This window comes from Priapulus caudatus, unplaced genomic scaffold (assembly GCF_000485595.1).
Source record: "Priapulus caudatus unplaced genomic scaffold, Priapulus_caudatus-5.0.1 Scaffold405, whole genome shotgun sequence".
Classification (NCBI taxonomy): domain Eukaryota; kingdom Metazoa; phylum Priapulida; class Priapulimorpha; order Priapulimorphida; family Priapulidae; genus Priapulus; species Priapulus caudatus.
The window spans coordinates 122,730-140,238 of record NW_014577466.1 but is presented as its reverse complement, the minus strand read 5'-3'; the positions used below and the strand labels follow the sequence as shown (position 1 = coordinate 140,238).

At 44.9% G+C, this 17,509-nt stretch overlaps 1 protein-coding gene across 5 annotated transcripts in view; it reads right to left on the bottom strand.

Annotated features, from left to right (window-relative positions):
* Positions 1–670: 670 nt before the first annotated feature.
* LOC106810033 (microtubule-associated protein tau-like) overlaps positions 671–17,509 on the bottom strand; it is a 30,716-nt gene continuing 13,877 nt past the window's right edge. For 3 of the 5 annotated variants that reach the window (XM_014813293.1, XM_014813294.1, XM_014813296.1), the window contains exons 3-11: positions 17,142–17,185; positions 15,716–15,898; positions 11,693–11,765; positions 11,358–11,432; positions 10,753–10,817; positions 10,003–10,188; positions 9,564–9,653; positions 5,689–5,844; positions 671–4,616 (exon numbers count right to left, since the gene is read on the bottom strand). In XM_014813293.1, the coding sequence (XP_014668779.1) occupies positions 4,527–4,616; positions 5,689–5,844; positions 9,564–9,653; positions 10,003–10,188; positions 10,753–10,817; positions 11,358–11,432; positions 11,693–11,765; positions 15,716–15,898; positions 17,142–17,185 (962 nt within the window). In that variant the 3' untranslated portion in view covers positions 671–4,526. The remainder of the gene's footprint in view (positions 4,617–5,688; positions 5,845–9,563; positions 9,654–10,002; positions 10,189–10,752; positions 10,818–11,357; positions 11,433–11,692; positions 11,766–15,715; positions 15,899–17,141; positions 17,186–17,509) is intronic. The other 2 variants (XM_014813298.1, XM_014813297.1) reach the window with 2 other exon arrangements.

The window sequence follows — 17,509 nt, the reverse complement described above, 5'->3', positions numbered from 1 at the left end:
CAGGCAGGGGCGGGAGCTCTCACAGTGGCAGTAGTCTGCCAGCGCGACCACCTGTTTACCAGAGGCCAGCGCGCCTGTGAAATACCAGTAACAGTTTGCAGGTATTTCATTTCGAAAAATTGTTTGGTCGATACAGTATGGTGCGTTAACATAGTGTGTTTCATTGTGATTTCTGTATATACTTTAGAGGGGAAAACCAGAGAGAAAATAATATCACTATAACTTTCTTTAGAGAATGTAATTTATTTGTCATTTTTCTACATAGATTAAATAGTATTGATAATGTGATCTAGACAGTATTTGTATAGACATTGTGTAATATACATGTAAAAAAGTGGTCATCTGTAATGTCTCAAATCTGAAACAATACAAGAAAACTATATTTTGGTACAAAACACTATAGTAGTTATTGTATTATATGGTTTGTATGCATTAATTTGACTTTATTCGAGCATATCTATCAATTTGTTATGGTTTCTCCTAATGCTCTTTGAATTTAAATGTTTGTATATTTGTGAAAAGATTTTTGATGTTGACCAAGTTTGTGGGGTTCCCATTAACGTAGATTTTTCCCCTTGACACATGACTGCCCGTATTTAATGTTGGGGCTCCAAAACACACTACTAACACTTCCCGTTTTAAAAACAAAGTGGAGCAACAAACAGCACGATTTATAATTTTGTAAAATAACATGCACTTTATTACTTAAAACTATTCCAGTTTATAATAACTACATGCAACTGTAAAAGGAATGCAAATAGAAGATTTCTATAACGTGATAGCCCATAATAGTCATATTTTAACATTAAATTCAATAAGTTTATGCATAAAAGTAGTGCTATCATCATAATCAATATACTCTGTATCGCTCCCAGCAAGAATTTAGTAGACACTAGTAGACAATAGACATTGAGTAGTCTCTATATAGCCGATCGAAACATCTAGTTCTTCACAGATCTGTGTTCTGTACATAGGTGCGCACGTTGTCTTACAAGCCATTCGTACATCAAATCTCAACGTCCGACCTCTTCGTCACAACCCAGCTAAGTACCTTTAACTTAAATGAAGCAATTAAAAGTGAATAACACAATGAATATATCCATTATCTATTGGAGCTGCCTGAATCTCCACCTAGAACACGTTGGGACAAAACATAGATCAACTACTCAACCCTGTTCTTCACTGGTGGTTGGTGGGTTCAAAGTGTTCAGCATTACATTTCTACACTATAGTGTATAACAATTACAGACAACAAATTAGCACAAAAGTAGACTATATGATATCTAGACGTTCATAATTAACAGCTGGTAAATATAGGTTTGATTTCGAAATGCGCGAGCCTCGAATTAGACGTAACATGGAGCGTCCTTTGCGGATTGGTGTAGCGAGCGATAAAGGTAAAGGACTAAAGGTAGATAAGTTCAGCGGTGGGTAGTGAGACATCGGAGGGATACGTGCGGATGACGGAATTATGGCTTTGCTACAGGAATGGCGAGAATTGATGCGCCAGCGCTAGTGAAGGCAGCACTGCCCTGATGCACTACAACAGTGTACTCCCAGTCCTCTACGCAATCGCAATTGTGAAGCATGTTTTATTACACGTGTCATCCCCACGTTACACAACCTCGCACAGAATACAAGACATGTAGCATTACAATAGTTGTCCTGCTTCTGATACCTAATGTTTTTTTCTTCAACAGTTTTAGGAAGTGTCACTTTATACTGTCACTGAAGAAGAAGAAACACGAAACATGAGAACATAGACAAATGCGCACGCCCCACACACCTGCCACACGGCCCAGCAGGAAAATGCTTGATACTGCAATTGATTTTCTTTACCGTGACATGCGCCATCGTTCGCGAGTCAAGACGATAGTAATCTGAAGTCCGTTGTTAGAAACATCATAAAAAATTCCGTATCACACGCCTAAAATGTTGCTAACACCTTTGCATGACATTTTAGACTCTAGACATATTTACTTATGATGTCTCTGGCGACGGCCCTCTGGCCACTAGGTGGCGCGCACAGCCACTGATCTAAATATAACTGATCGTTATATACAGATCAGTGAGCACAGCCCGTCACCGTAGAAATATATAGAGACACTACTACATTATTTCTATGGCCGTCACTGACCCTTGCACTCAGAATCGAACATGTAACCTACCCATGCACAAACACGCCAGAGAGTAAACGTGAATTAGAACCACCTACGCGAAAAAAACGACACACGTACGGGGTGATGCTAAACAATATAGTACACACGCTAGTTAAACTAAAATGAGAAAAAAACGAGTAGTAAAATGCTTCGGGTATGTATCTTAGAAAAAACACTCACAGTTATCACCATGAAGGAATTTCATACCAGTTTTTGCCTACAGATAAACAACTTAAACAAACAAACAAACACACAAAATAAATGCATACAAGGCCATTTCGCATAAAATCAACTATGTTCTTGATAGCGTATGCCAGTAAAATACCACACCCAACATTTCTCACTAAAGAGTTACACTAAGGTGAAAAATGCTCAAATAAGCTATTACCTGAAAAATAACAAATTAAAATTAGCAGAACAAAAAACAATACCTACATCAATCACACTAACATCTTAAACCTTGAATATCGATACCTTGCATAATAGTACATTGAAAACACCTTTGTGATGTATGTATATATTATATGTATATAGGAATGTTCTAAATGGAATAACAGTAATCAATACAATGGTGTAAAATTTGTCAAAAGACTAAACTGTGTATAAACCTGGTGGATGAAAATAGTAGCTATCAGTTATGGTACTATTATCCAAACGTTTTCGGTTCGATTAGGAAGAATTATTACTAGTTCACACCGTAAGTGCTACGATTATGCCGTAAAGTACCATTATACAACAATAATATAATGACACCTTCACATTACCATTACACGAACACTTTCATAATCAGTTTTAACTACCAATACACCACAACGTTTAGACAAAGATGCCTAGCTGTCGGTTGGAGACCATGTAGCTAACATGAAACCACTGGTGCATGTGCATTTCTACACGGAATGAGGTGCACTGTGCTGCATATAACATGTAATTTGATTTCTCTGCTGGAAATACAATATTGTCAAGATAAATATATTTAACTGACCCTGAATTATCGAGGGAAAAATCACAGTCATGGTTATTTTTATATTGAAATTCTTACCAGCAGTTTCATTTTCAAGTGTGTCTTGCATCAGAACACTACGTATTTTACAATTTTACGACATTTATACCACTGAATGCAAAAAAGTTGCCACTATATATTTACACTACCAAATATAGCTTATGATGAAATTCCAGTGCATACGAAATAAATGTCACTGCCCAGGCAGCGAATATACTTATCAGTGTAAAAGCATAAACACAACCAAAATTTCCTGTTTTGCACTATTGGTCACTCGTGAAGCACATTCACTTGTATATGCACTTATCTAACAAGTGAACACTACTAGGAAATTTTAAAATAGAGTGAAAATCTGTGACATAATGCCACTTTTAGCAATGCATGCAAGATATAGTGAAAAAAATATTTTATGGTGCTACCTGCTGGTAGGTAAATCACATAATTTAACAAAAATTGTTTAAAATGCACCTCAATGTCGGTTTCCAAGTGTGTAAAACACTAAAAAAACACGACCAATCTTTACTCGTCGAATATATGGCACAGATAAAAGCTATCATCTGGGATAAATATGATCGGAATGTCTAGTATGGCTCATGTATCTTCTTAGGATTTTCTCATCCAAAAAAAGAGATAATCACATATACGTTTTGGAAGGTGTTAACAGTCAAGGTGGGGGTCCTAAAAGACATACAGCTACCAACATAGATTCTTACATACTGCTAAACTAATGTTGTACAACGACATGAAAAGCACTGCTAAACAGTCCACACTTTACACCAAGCCTTCACAGAAAAAAATATATAGGGTAAGCAGAGACATTGTACCAACAAGGTGGTATATAGAGCAATTACACCATCTATTTCGTATCTGTTGGTTTTTTGTCGCCAAACTCTTTCGACAAAGAGAATGGAAGACTCCAATTGGCTTTACTTTTAACCACGGGGTTTCGTGAAGGCAAGGTGTAATTGGCAGTTCCAGCTAGATGGCAGCGCCCATAGCAGCACCCCCAATTTAGATACCACCTTAACCACACAATTATGAAATATGGGGTAATAATTGGATGCTGGGTCAGTCTTAAATGTAATCAAGCACAAACACCTAGCAGTAATAGTGTAGCTTCTTGCATAGCTTGCAAACTCAGGCCAAGCAGTGAGGCGTGCCGTGATGCAAGATCGTTTTTGTCAAGCACGTTAAAAATCCGACAAAAGCGAGTCTTCCTGCACTGGTACATGGCTCCCTCTGGTGGGAAGAACAGTCGAGCCTGCACACGGTAAAACACCCACTTCCATGTTAGCGTTCCTGACACTTCCAATCAGAGGGCTTTTTCACACCAGATGGCGTCGATGCTGTATGCGGGTGCAGTGTCCTCATTGGTCACCACCTCCAGTCTGATCTGCCGGTAGAACGTCTGGTCTATCCTCATTGGCCGATCCACTCTCGCTCGGTTTCCTTGGCGACTGCAACAGGTACAGGTTTTCGTTGAAATAAGGAAACACGTAAATTCATGTTGCATAACGTACGCACATCATCCAATTCACCACCGCGGAAACACTGCCGCAGCAACGCTGCCGCACCAACGCTGCCGCACCAACGCTGCCGCAGCAACGCTGCCGCACCAACGCTGCCGCAGCAACGCTGCCGCACTCAAAAACTGCCGCACCAACACTGCGCACCAAACTGCGACAAACACTGCCGCAAGCAGGTACAGGTTTCGTTGAAATAAGAAACACGTAAATTCATGTTGCATAACGTACGCACATCATCCAATTCACCACCGCGGAAATAAAAAACTAGATCTATACATCTATACATGTCGAGGTTCACCACTATTGGACTCGCGTTAGCAAGAATAAAAGTAGAACGCCTCTGCCCTTGCAGCATTGACACAGATCTCTGTTTTCGAACGATCTATCTTTGCCTGCCGACGTCCCGCAACAACACTGCCCACCAACACTGCCGCACCAACACTGCCGCAGCCACACTGCCCAGCAGACCACTGCGCACCCAACACTGCCGCACCAACACTGCGCAGCCACACTGCCGCAGAACACTGCCGCACACAACACTGCCGCAGCAACACTGCCGCACCAACGCTGCCGCACCAACGCTGCCCGGCAACGGCTGCCGGCGGCAACCGCTGCCGCACCAACGCGCGCGCACCAACGCTGCGCACCAACGCTGCCGCACCAACGCTGCCGAGCGCGCGACCGGAACGCTGCCGCACCAACGCTGCCGCACCAACGCTGCCGCACAACGCTGCCGCACCAACGCTGCCGGCACCAATGCTCGCAACCAACGCTGCCCGCACAACGTGGCCGCACCAACGCTGCCGCACCACACACTGCCGCACCAACAACTGCCGCACCAAACACTGCGCACCAACCAACTGCCGCACAACACTTGGGCCTGCAACCAACACTGCCGCACCAACACTGCCGCACCAACACTGCCGCACCAACACTGCCGCAGCAACACTGCCGCACCAACACTGCCGCAGCAACACTGCCGCAGCACGCCCTGCGCACGCACCGTGTCCAGCGAGCCGATCTTGGACTGCGCCTTGTCCTTGAAGTCGAGGCTCTGGTCGAGGATCTGCACGTTGCCGCCGCCCGGCTGGTGGTCGGCGTTCTCCAGCGAACCGATCTTGCTCTGCGCCTTCCACTCCAGCTTCTGCTCCTCAACAACCTTCAACAGGAAGAGAGCACACTGCAGCCTGGTGTGGGGTGAGGAGGGGAGGGACGGAAGGGGAGAGAGGGGAGGGGAGGGAAGGGGTGAGGAGGGGAGGCGAGGGAGGGGGCATATGCTGGTGCACAGGAGACACACAGATAAACACGGGAACATGGTGGCAGCAGGTTAGATAGATGTGAGACGGACAGGTGCAAGCGGCCGGAGACAGGCAGGCGGGTAGCCAGTGAAGTCAATTAAAAAGAAATACACCTCCTTCTAGATAAAGCAGGCTTAGAGTATTAAAACAAGACAAAGACATTTGCATGATACAATGTTGCCACTGATTTGTGATAAGGTTGTAGATAACTAAGAACATCAAAATTGTATAGGTGCACGAAAATGAGAGCGAAATTCTGTGTAAGCATCTTTGCGATTCTCTTCACCATTTAATTAAAGCTTCCTGAAAAAGATAACACTGCAGAAACACACCTTCACGGCATGAATATTAAAAACAGTTCTTGCAGTTAGACACAAATGTAAAAAAATATATATTAATATAATTTAGTAATTTAATTTATACTATACATGAAGAACATGTATATGGTCCAAAAATTGTTGAAAATATAGTTAGCAGTTTGGAATCACTAACCATATGGTTACAAACTGCAACTGATATTTAACAATTATTGCATAAAATGTTACCATAGACTAAACAATTCTAACACAGCAGGCAGTTATACCCTCCACCACTACTAACACGGGAAAAAAATGTTATTAAAAAGCTCAGCACAAACCTGCAAAAAACACGTTCGAACGGCAGTCTTGCGCTCACCAGCAAATATCATTAAATATTAGCGAAGGTAACACAGTAATTGCACAGCATTTACGCTTACGCAGTATAGTCACCCTTTACGTACAGGCACAGCCTGATATTCAATGTACTGCAAGCAAATCCTCGCGCAGCGCAGCTGAGCAGGTGTAAACAGCGAAATTGTTATATTATAATTATATTGTATGCAAAGACTGCATGCAATAGAACGTAGGACGATGTAAGAAAAAGACTGTAAAGATGAGGAAATTTTTTTTTACCCCCCAAGTTGGGAGAGAGAGTGAGAAGTGACAGTGGGGATGAACTAGCATTTGTAGGCAGTCCATGAGTGTGGGGAGGGCATCGGAACTATAACGTGCAGAGTGACAGAAAGATGAATGGAATGGAAGATTATGCTGGATGTAGAGAATGGCTCGAGGATAGATCACGAACGAGAGATGTAACGGATTAACTGATCAGGGACGCGAGAGGATAATGGCGTGGCCGATCAGAAACAAATGAGAGAACGTTGGAGAACGTTAGATAACGTGTGATTGCGATGACAATGACTACGCGATGGATGACAGATTACGGGAGAATGACCGCGCAACGCATCATGTGACGGCAGTGTTTCCCCTGCATTGACACGAGCGAGGCGGCCCGCCTGGCTCAAATTCTCAGCCACCACACAGAAATTTGTCCAAAACACCGCCTCGCTGACGAAAATCACTGTTCTTCCATAGAACAGTGCTTAGAATGCACCAAATTGCAAATTTTTTCACAATATGTGCCGCCTCGAAATGTGCAAACAAAAAAAACTAACAATTTACCACCTCACAGACCTTTTTGGCCAGGGGAAACACTCGACGAACACACACAGACTGGGTTGCACATGGCCGTGACTTCAACACGATGTCGCCATGGAAGGATGCACTATCTATTAATAATTATAGACAGAGATGGTGCTTGACGTTTATAAGACAGAGCATTCCGTGAATCAGTGCTCCACAACACCAACGTTACTCAACAAGCAGCTCATAATAACATCCGAGGGAAAGTGACGTACGTAGCAGGAACAATATCCAACACCTAGACCTTCGCCGGACACAAGAAGAAGATATGTAGTTTTAGAAAAGTTCTAAAGAAATAAATAACAGACACTAACAGTCAAATTCTAAGCAAGATAAAAACGTACTAAAATAGCATGACACAAAAATCTTTAGGAAAAATGTATGAAAAGTTCCGTCACCAAGAGAAAACAACCAGGAACACTAACACTACGGTACCACGGCTTATCACAAAGATAATTTTAAGGAAAATCATCTCCTCAACATCATAGATTGGCAGCTTCGAGTCTCAATATTTTTTCCTTTGCAAAAATTTAATTTAAAACGAGATTAAAATCGTGACCCGCACAGAAAATCAACCTCTAGAAAACATTCCATCACATCTATAAATATGGGAAAAACGGGAAAGAATATGGAAAAACTCTCCCAAGTGAAGTGTTAGGCTAGGCTCGACATAAACACGTCTACGTCTAATCGTCGTTACCTTTACGTTACCACCCCCTGGCGAGTAATTCGCGTTGTCCAGCGACCCCATTTTACTCTGCACTCGTTCTATGGGCGGCAGGCCGGCACTCTCTATTTTCTTGTCTCCGCCTCCAGGCTGGTGCTGGGTATTCCCTAACGATTCCACCCTTGGCTTAACATTCCACTCTAATTTCTGGTTTAAGGCCTGGACAGATCACACACCCGCGCAAGGTGAATGCAGATGAAGAACCCAAACAAGTGCCGCAGAGCGACAACGCTCATCTCACGTCTACTGCGGTGACTCTGTGGTGGAGTGGTGGGATTCTAGTAAACCCTGTTAGTCCCAAATGTGTTCACATACGCGCCGAAACAGTGGAAGGCACAGGGATGGTATCAGGAACCTTCTCGAAGGAATGTTCGTTGGGATCGTTATAAAAGTTGTCACGAGATGGCGCGTACGTTTAAGTGTCTTAAGATTAAAGATGGAAGCTCCCATCGTACGTAGTAGCAACAACTATTTGCAAGACAGAATAGGTAAGCACTCATCACTGTGACATTGTAGCCTCATACATCCATGCATGTATAGATTCTACTAGCAAACCCGGCAGTCGAATTCTTTCTAACAGTAAACAAATCCATGTTTAACCCTCCTCTTGAGGGTCAAAAAGTTATCCGACACTTAATCTTCGCATGTCAGTAGAAAGTACATTTCATGGTCCTTTCAATAAAGCCATAAAAATGGTAGGTCACCGCTGAAACAAAAAAGTTTTTCAATTGCTCCGTCAGACCATGTCCTCAGAAAATGTCTAAAATCTGCCCTGTGCCCCATTGACCTTTGACCTGTGACCTCAAATTTCAGCACAGTGATGGCTTTTCCTACCATGATGCTATACACCAACTATCACGAGCCTAGGTCGAGCGGTTAAGATTTGTGCCCAACTGTTGAGGGACGGACGGACGAACAATCATGCGAGTCTACAAGCTGCACCTGTCTACGTCAGATGAGCTAAAAATTAGGAGGAATGAGCGTAGCAAAAGCGTTTGGGCGAGAATCGCCATGGCAACGTGAAGCGGCCGCCCCCGACGTGGGCGAACCGACACGCAGCAATGGCGAGAGCTCGCTTTCACGCCGCCGCAAACGACGGACGAGACTCTACGGAGAAGGCAATCGATCGCATGCCGGAGCGCGTTGGACACACAGCTAGAGGTCGGTGAGAAACGACTGCTGTGACACGTAGAAGCGAAGCTCCCCACGCCTGCTTTTCGGATGCACCGACGTCTTCCGCGACGAAGCGAACGAGACTGTGCTAGGGAACACAATGAAGTTTCCCCACTAACGAGTATTTCTTGCAGGCTACACTACGGATCGATTGCTACTCACTACACGGTTATAATACCTTCTTGTCTCCACCGCCGGGCTGATGGTGCTTATTCTCTAACGAGCCAATCTTACTCTCAACCTTCCAGTCTAATTTCTGGGTTACAACCTTGATAACGAGCAGAAAGAAGCAAAAAAAGCATTAGTTAGCATGAGTGTAATCGACATTAGTAACTTGCGAGCCCAGAGACTTGTTGATCTGCAAGCAAAGCCTAGCGAAGTGTATGGCAAGGTAATAACGCAAATGCAAAGGCTCCTGCATGAACGACTGACATGTAAATGCATGATGACTGTGTGTGTGGTCGTAACGAGAGTGAAACAGTTGATCGTCGTTATGCACGACAAAACAAATGACAGTTGCTCATGAACTGCAGATGACGTAGACAATCAGCAGATATTCATAGAGTCATCACTTTGCGTTGACGAGTGAGAGAACTACCAGTAGCTGTGTTTCTCACCTTTATTGCTCCTCCTTTTGGAACGTGTGTCACGTTATCCATGGAGCCAACCTTTGATTTCGCTTGCCCCTTGAAGTCAACCTTCTTCTCATCAATCTTCTTGTTTCCGCCGAGAGGCTTATGGCTGGAGTTATCAAGTGACCCGATCTTTGACTTGGCCTTCCACTCCAGCTTTTGACTGAACACCTGCTTAGTGGTTAGGGTTATGGTTAGAGTTGGCAGCAAAGCCTAACGATGTACACTAACCAGCTGCGATGAGTATAAAACCTATGCTAATAAACCTTCTATTCATGTAATATACCCCAATGACGGAACCACCTGATATGCGATGTACCCTAAGGGTATACCGACCTATGTGATGTCAAGAGTAGATAATAACACATGTGTTATTATCTACTCTTGGTGATATGTATACACAAACAACAGACATACCTGATATATGTGATATACACAAACAACAGACCTACATGATATGTGATATACACAAACGACAGACGTACATGATATGTGATATACACAAACGACGAACCAACGGATATGTAATATACCCCAACAACACACCCAGTACTACAGTGTAACACACCCAGTACTACAGTGTAACACACCCAGTACTACCTACTAGGTACCTAAAAACAGACAATAAACTAACGATCTAAATCATAAATTAGAAACGAGAATTTCGACTAATATAAAAAAGAATTCGTTTGCTAAGTAGCCTCGATGATTTCATTGCCTCGCTCATATACATGCCTTTTTCGGGCCGCTAGTGGGCGTCGTACGCTTGGGAGTGTCCTTGGGTTTTACACTTCCATCGCCTAAGTAAGAGGAAAACTGTTAGACTTAAAAATTTAACATCCCCCTGGAGCCAGGAATCGTAGCTAGCAATTGCCACGTTTCACGGGTGGCACCTGTTTGCACCACTGAGAGTTAAACCAAAACTGTGATTTCCGCTCGAAAACATTCTCGTGCCGAGTGACTTCAACCTGGCTAAATGCCAACTGCAATAATCTCGATTATAATCGGCAGGTGCCTTCATGCCACGCGTGTAAGCGAAGCAAACATCTGACGTACACCCACCGAATCCTAACTGGCATCGATTCTCTGCTGACTCGCTTCTCGCACGAAATTCTAAATATTTTAAGGCGTCCCGATAAAAACAGTGATCGTGAGTATAATCAACGTGAGACTGTGCCACGTTTCGTGCGCTGCCGGTACATGCTCGGCATTCGCTTGACACGGGTGCCGAATTAAAGAGAGAACAGCATTAATTAATGCACATTAGTGCTTCCAACGCTTCGAACATTTAATTCAAAACGCGATATCTTCGCAGCCACAATTCATTCAGCTGACCACACCTGTATCGATTTTGGACTTTACCACAGTCCTGCTCGGTGTTACGGGAGATTTTTTCGGTGCTGCGGTAGCGCCACCTACAATGTACAATGTCGCAAATGTAAAATCCATTAGTGGCTGGTTCACGAGATTTGAGTGATCATTGTATTGTAAGCATGCAGTTTACAGGAACGTAGCTGCATATGAAAGTAGCAACACTTGGGCTTGCTATAGTGGCGAATGGGATGGTAGCCGGTTAAATCCTCTAACAGTATCTAACATCTCTTTAACACATTTTATTTCATCGCACTTCAAGAGAATACTATTAAGTTCGGGTGTAATTTAATGTGCACGTTACTTTTCCTGGGTCCAGATGAAGTACTTGAGCTCGCGTTCCATCCCTGAGGCTTTTTCGGCTCTGGCCTCGTTTTCTGGGAAAAGATGGAATTTAATTAGTATTTAACGGTTAAAACTCCAGCAATTCAATTAAAATCTTTTCAAAAATCATGTTGCACCATAGAACCATTTTGTATGTAAAGTTAAACCCGCGTTAGTTGACACGTCCGTAGAGGAAACTATTGGAATTTCTCTTAAGTCGCTTCAATCACATGAATACCTGTCTATAACGGATACTTTTGGCATATTGCCAAATATACAGCTCTTATACGCTCTCTTTACGTGTATACACGTATCTATACGTCTCTATGTGTGTATATATGGCTCTTACATACAGGGTTGACTGTACCATGCCTGGGTATGCCAGTTAGACATACTCTCGTCTCTCGTCAGAAAAGCCTCGACACGCATGCATGCTATGCATGTAAGCCCTAATTAATCTCTCTATGCTTACGCGCACGCACGCATGGCAATCTCTATTACTATCCATGCGGCATATTAATCAAGTCTAACCTGTACGACTTTACCTGCCATCAATTTTGCGGCGTAAACGAAAGTGCATGCATGCGCTTCCACTGAATTTGCTATTTACTTTTGCACGCAATATTTAACACGAGTGTTGTAATTAATTATTATCATGTTATCGATTAATTAGCCTGGACTGACGGTACCGCTGGTACGCGGACTGGTATCGGATCAATTATGAAAATAAAGAGTGATTAAAGTAATTAGTATAATGAGCGATTACACCAAGGTATGCCTCGCTATGAAAACATACAGATGTAAGATTTCTGTCGTGACACAGATACGACTATTTACTGCCAACCGTGCGAGGTGCCCCACTGTCGTTGGAAGCCCTCGCGAAAAATGCAAAGATCTCACTTCCGATTATACCGATACGCTCTCCACAATACATTCCAATGTCGCCACAGGCATATCAGTGCAGGTTGGGCTCAGTGGCGTAGCCAGGATTTTTTAACAGGGGGGGCCAAAAACAGCGAACTGCGCAAAATAGTGGATGACTTCATATTTTAATGGTTCCTCCGCTTCCCTCTCCACACCCTATGCTCCGCCGCCTCTCAGCTCTGCAATCTTTGTTTTGGGCGCCATGTAAAAAGGCAACATTTGTGTTCGTTGTTCTCTGCTCCCTAGATATGTAACTGTTCAGTGGCGGATCCAGTATTATGAGGGTGAAACACCTGGGTCCTCCCCCCCAGAAAATTTTGAAAATCTAGATCGCAGGAGATGGTATTTGAGGCACCTTTGAGTACATGTACAGCCTTCATTCTGACTACAACAATTCTCTTTTTAGCAGAACAATTATAATTTTTTTTTAAACTTTCGGATTAACAGGGGGGGGCATGGCCCACTTTGCCCCCCCCCTAACTACGACACTGGTTGGGCTATTAGCTTTCAACTACCATTAGTATGTTTCTTCTACGGTCTTTCCTTATGTCATCACGACATCATGGTACGTACTGCGTTCTGCACTGTACTTCCTCATGTTAAAGCTAATGATGCATAAGCTTCATTGGGAGTGAATAATAATAGATCTAACAGATAATAACAGATCTACTATTATTCACTCCTGGCTTCATCGAATTAACCTCCCCACGTGGTTTGATTAACGGGCAGCTTTAGCAAATCATTGTTGTGATAGGACGGTCGAAAAGACAAGGCTTGCCACGTGCTACAGAGTCTACAATTCGACGTGAGTGCGTGAAAAGCACCAATAAGTCAAACTTAGCAAAAAAATATAATATTTGACAAACTTAGCAACAAATATCTCAGGGTGGGCGTCGTTTTCTTGCTCCTAAGGATAGGTCAATTAGATGCATAGGCTTCGTCCAATTCCGCTTGTGTTCCCCCACCGCACGTGCTACGCATGGTTATGTAACTTAGGTGCACTCATCTGTTTATAGTGCAAACCGTGTCACATCAGCGTTATTGCTTAATTAAAGCTTAAAGCGAGAAAGCCGCGCTCAGTGTAAGCCGCAGTCACAAGGAACACCCCCCCCCCAACCAACCACCCGCCGCCGCCGCTATTTTGGGCTGGCATAAGCCAACCGTAAATTACTAATTAACTTGAATGATGGAGGAATAATGAAGAATCCCCCACGTGCACTACCATTGTATACGGTCGCACGCTATTTACGCTCCTATACTAATGTACAGCAAAAGTTTTTGTCTAATTTCTCATTAGAAAGATGATGATCTGTATACATTGCAACCGCTTTTCCGATTAATTAGGCTGATCAGTTTTTTTCTCCCACGCTGCGAGGCAATGACGATGATAGTACCGCGAGACTACACCGGCAAGATCACAGAGCTCCCGACTCGAGAAACCTAGCTTACTGAATTTTTCACTATCTGGAAGCGGTGGTCTTTATCGATCACAGGCTGGTATGCGATCGACAGCCACAAATCTAGATGTGATGCACGCACACAGGGCATATACGCAGGGGAGCATACGCACACACACACACACAAGCCGTACACGCACGCACGCACGCACGCACGCACGCACGCACGCACAAGCCGTACACGCACGCACGCACACACACACACACAAGCCGTACACGCACGCACGCACGCACGCACGCACGCATGTGAGCGCATAAGCATGCATACACACACACATAGTTGCGTGCGCACACACTTAGATGAGCCTATACGAATGCACGCAGGCGAGCGTGTATGCGCGCACGCACGCACGCACGCACGCACGCACGCACGCACGCACGAACGCACGCACGCACGCACGAACGCACGCACGCACGCTCTGCTATGGTATGGGGAATGAGAATGTGTCATCTAGCAGCTTGCACACTACACGGTAATGATGCATACATACATACATAGCGACGAGCTAGCATTGATTCACGCGGGGTGCACGCGTACGCAGGCGGGGCAGGGGGGGGGGAGGTTCGCTCGCGACACTATCAATTATTAACCGCTCTTGTTGTCGGCCGCATTTCTCCCAAATTGAAATGTGAATATTTCAAAAGCATTAACGGAGGCGCACCGTGGCTGCGCCGGCTGTACTTTGCATCGCCAAACCGATTCGATGCCTTCACCCCTGTAACCCCTCCACCCCCTATCCCCCCCCCCCGTGCTATGGCGGGCACTTAAAATGAACCCACCCTTTACAATTACGTAGACTGCTTAATTGACGTATCTGTCTGTGTAAGATAACCACGCCCCCTCTAAGACATTCTTGCTAGGCCAGGAAAACTAGACCAGTTTTGACACATTTTGCGTAACAAAATGTCAACTTTGCGGCACTTTGTAACCTAGCATTGTCTTTTAGAACGTCGTATGGCAACATAGCTACAGCCAGTGTGTTGTGGTTGCATGTCGCAGTAGATATCCCCCGCCAAAAAAATTATGGTAAAAAATTACTCTGTATAGCTCTCGTCAAATACTAATCAATGTTCATATGTACCAATGTATGCCTATTGTTTGATATTATTGCTTTGGTGGATCTAGAAATAAAAAAACATTATAAAAAAAAACATAGCTACAGCTAGAGCTGCCTGCCGATCAAAACATTCGTAGATGCTGACATCATACCAATCGCTCGTCAACCGGGCAACGTTACCCTGAGAGCTCGGTTTGTTGCACCGACGGCATGTTGCGGTTTGTTGCACCGACGGCATGTTGCGGTTTGTTGCACCGACGGCATGTTGCGGTTTGTTGCAGCCCATTGTTGTCAGTCACCAACATCAATCAGTCACAGCAGCAACAGAGACGGTTAACCAACCGATCCACGTGATCGACCGACAGCTCTGGCCAATCACGGCCTAGATACGACGTTCTAAAAAACAATGCCTGGCAACGGAGTGCCGTAAAGTCGACAATTCGGCGAGCGCACATGAAAAAGAAAAAACTGGTCTAGCTTGAGTGACCTTGCATCGACCTCTGTCGTCGTGTCTCACCGTGGGTGTGGTTGATGTGCACCGGCGGGCAGTTTACGGATAAGTACCTTGGCGGTCGGCACTTTTGACGTCGTCGTCTTCGTCGTCGTCGTCGTCCTCGTCTTGCTGGTGACCGTGGTCGCCTCGGTCTTCGCCGTCTGCACGGTGCTGCCATCTGTGGTCGCGGTCTCCACGACGCTGCTGCTCGTCTCCTCGGCGATGACCTCTGTCTCGGGCGTGACCTCTGGCTTCTGCAGCGAGCACAATAACAAAAGTCAGACGTGAGCCAGACAGCGACATCCCCCCCCGCAGTGTTTCGAGCGGAGCGATGAGAACGCCCGCGGTTACAAGAAACGACCCGTCGCATCATTACGTTTAATCACGTTCCTCGGGGCAGAGACGCGCTTCCCGCCGCGTTTCCTCCTCCGCATTTCCTCAGCGGTTGACATTTTTACAGAGTGTCTGACGATCGAGCGGGGACGCCCGACTCGCAGCTTACGGATTCCCCGCGCCGAGTTCTACCCCGCGCATTACTGGGCGGTCGTAGCAGCCCGGCCGGTACCCCACCACCAACAGCATTTTTAAACATTCACATGACTACTGAACAAATATTTGCGAAACAATTTTTAACGGGAGTCCCGGCCGTAGGTGCGTGTACCGCAGCACCAGGAATATGATCACGGCACGTGAAAAATCAGTCGGAGAGTCAATAATTCATGCTTTTCATTCCCCTAACAGGGCAGGGCAATCAAAAAAATCTAAGAGCGCAGCACTCCCGCAAATTAATCTGCATTAAAATCTAGGACATTACGCATGCCGGCCGGTCTGCGTTTTTCACGCGCTCCCGGCATATCGTTGCTGTGGGAAGGGATCGCACGGAGACTGCTGAATCACGTTAGCCCGACGTAGCGAACGCTGCCGCAACAGACTACTGGTTACGATGACGACACATCGCGTGACACGCGAGCGCCACTTTTCTGGAACGCCAACACGGCAGTACACTACGCCCTCAAACGCTCGTCTATGGTTTGCCATCGTACTTAGAAAGAATTATTTTTACAGCGGTACAAATTTTTACCGCGCCATTTTACCCGATCAAAGGCCTTGTTACACATAATTTAAACGCGGATAATTTATTTTTATCGCGGTTAAATTATGTGGAAAAAGGCCTCTGATTGGGTAAAAGGGCCATAATTTAACCGTGGTTGAATTATTTCTAAAAATGATAATTTCTGAGTATGCCGGCCAATCTTAATCGTCAGGCAAACGGCAACGCGCGAATGTCATCATCGAAAGGTGTGCGTATGATCTAACAGCCGAAAACAGGGGCCCATCGTCAGTAGCGTCATAAATAGATCTGACAATCGTGATTCTAAAATGTCGCAACCTTTGAAGTGAGATGTTTCTACGAAGGTCACGACATTTTAGACTTTTGACGACAGTCAGCAACTACTCGTGCTTCTCACGGTGGGACCAACGGTAACCAACACCCACCGGCACCTTCGGGCCTTCTTCGTCCACGCCGCTATCGCTTCCATCTGCAAATACGAAAAGTGAAACATTACTATCATGCTGGCTGGGTGACGCAGACGGACGGACGCGCATGGGCCTTCTCACTGCATCTGCTCTACAGTCTACAGAACAGCTCGCTTTGGATCAAATTAAGTACGGTGACATGAGCATTAATCTATTGATTGACGAGTTGGTTGGTGAAATTCGACGTTACTTTTAATTCGCATTCGACACGTCCGAGCGGCTGCAGAATGCCCCCAGGGAAACAGACAGATATCTCGCCGCTAAGGAATGCCCCCAGGGAAAAAGACAGATATCTCGCCGCTAAGGAATGCCCCCAGGGAAACAGA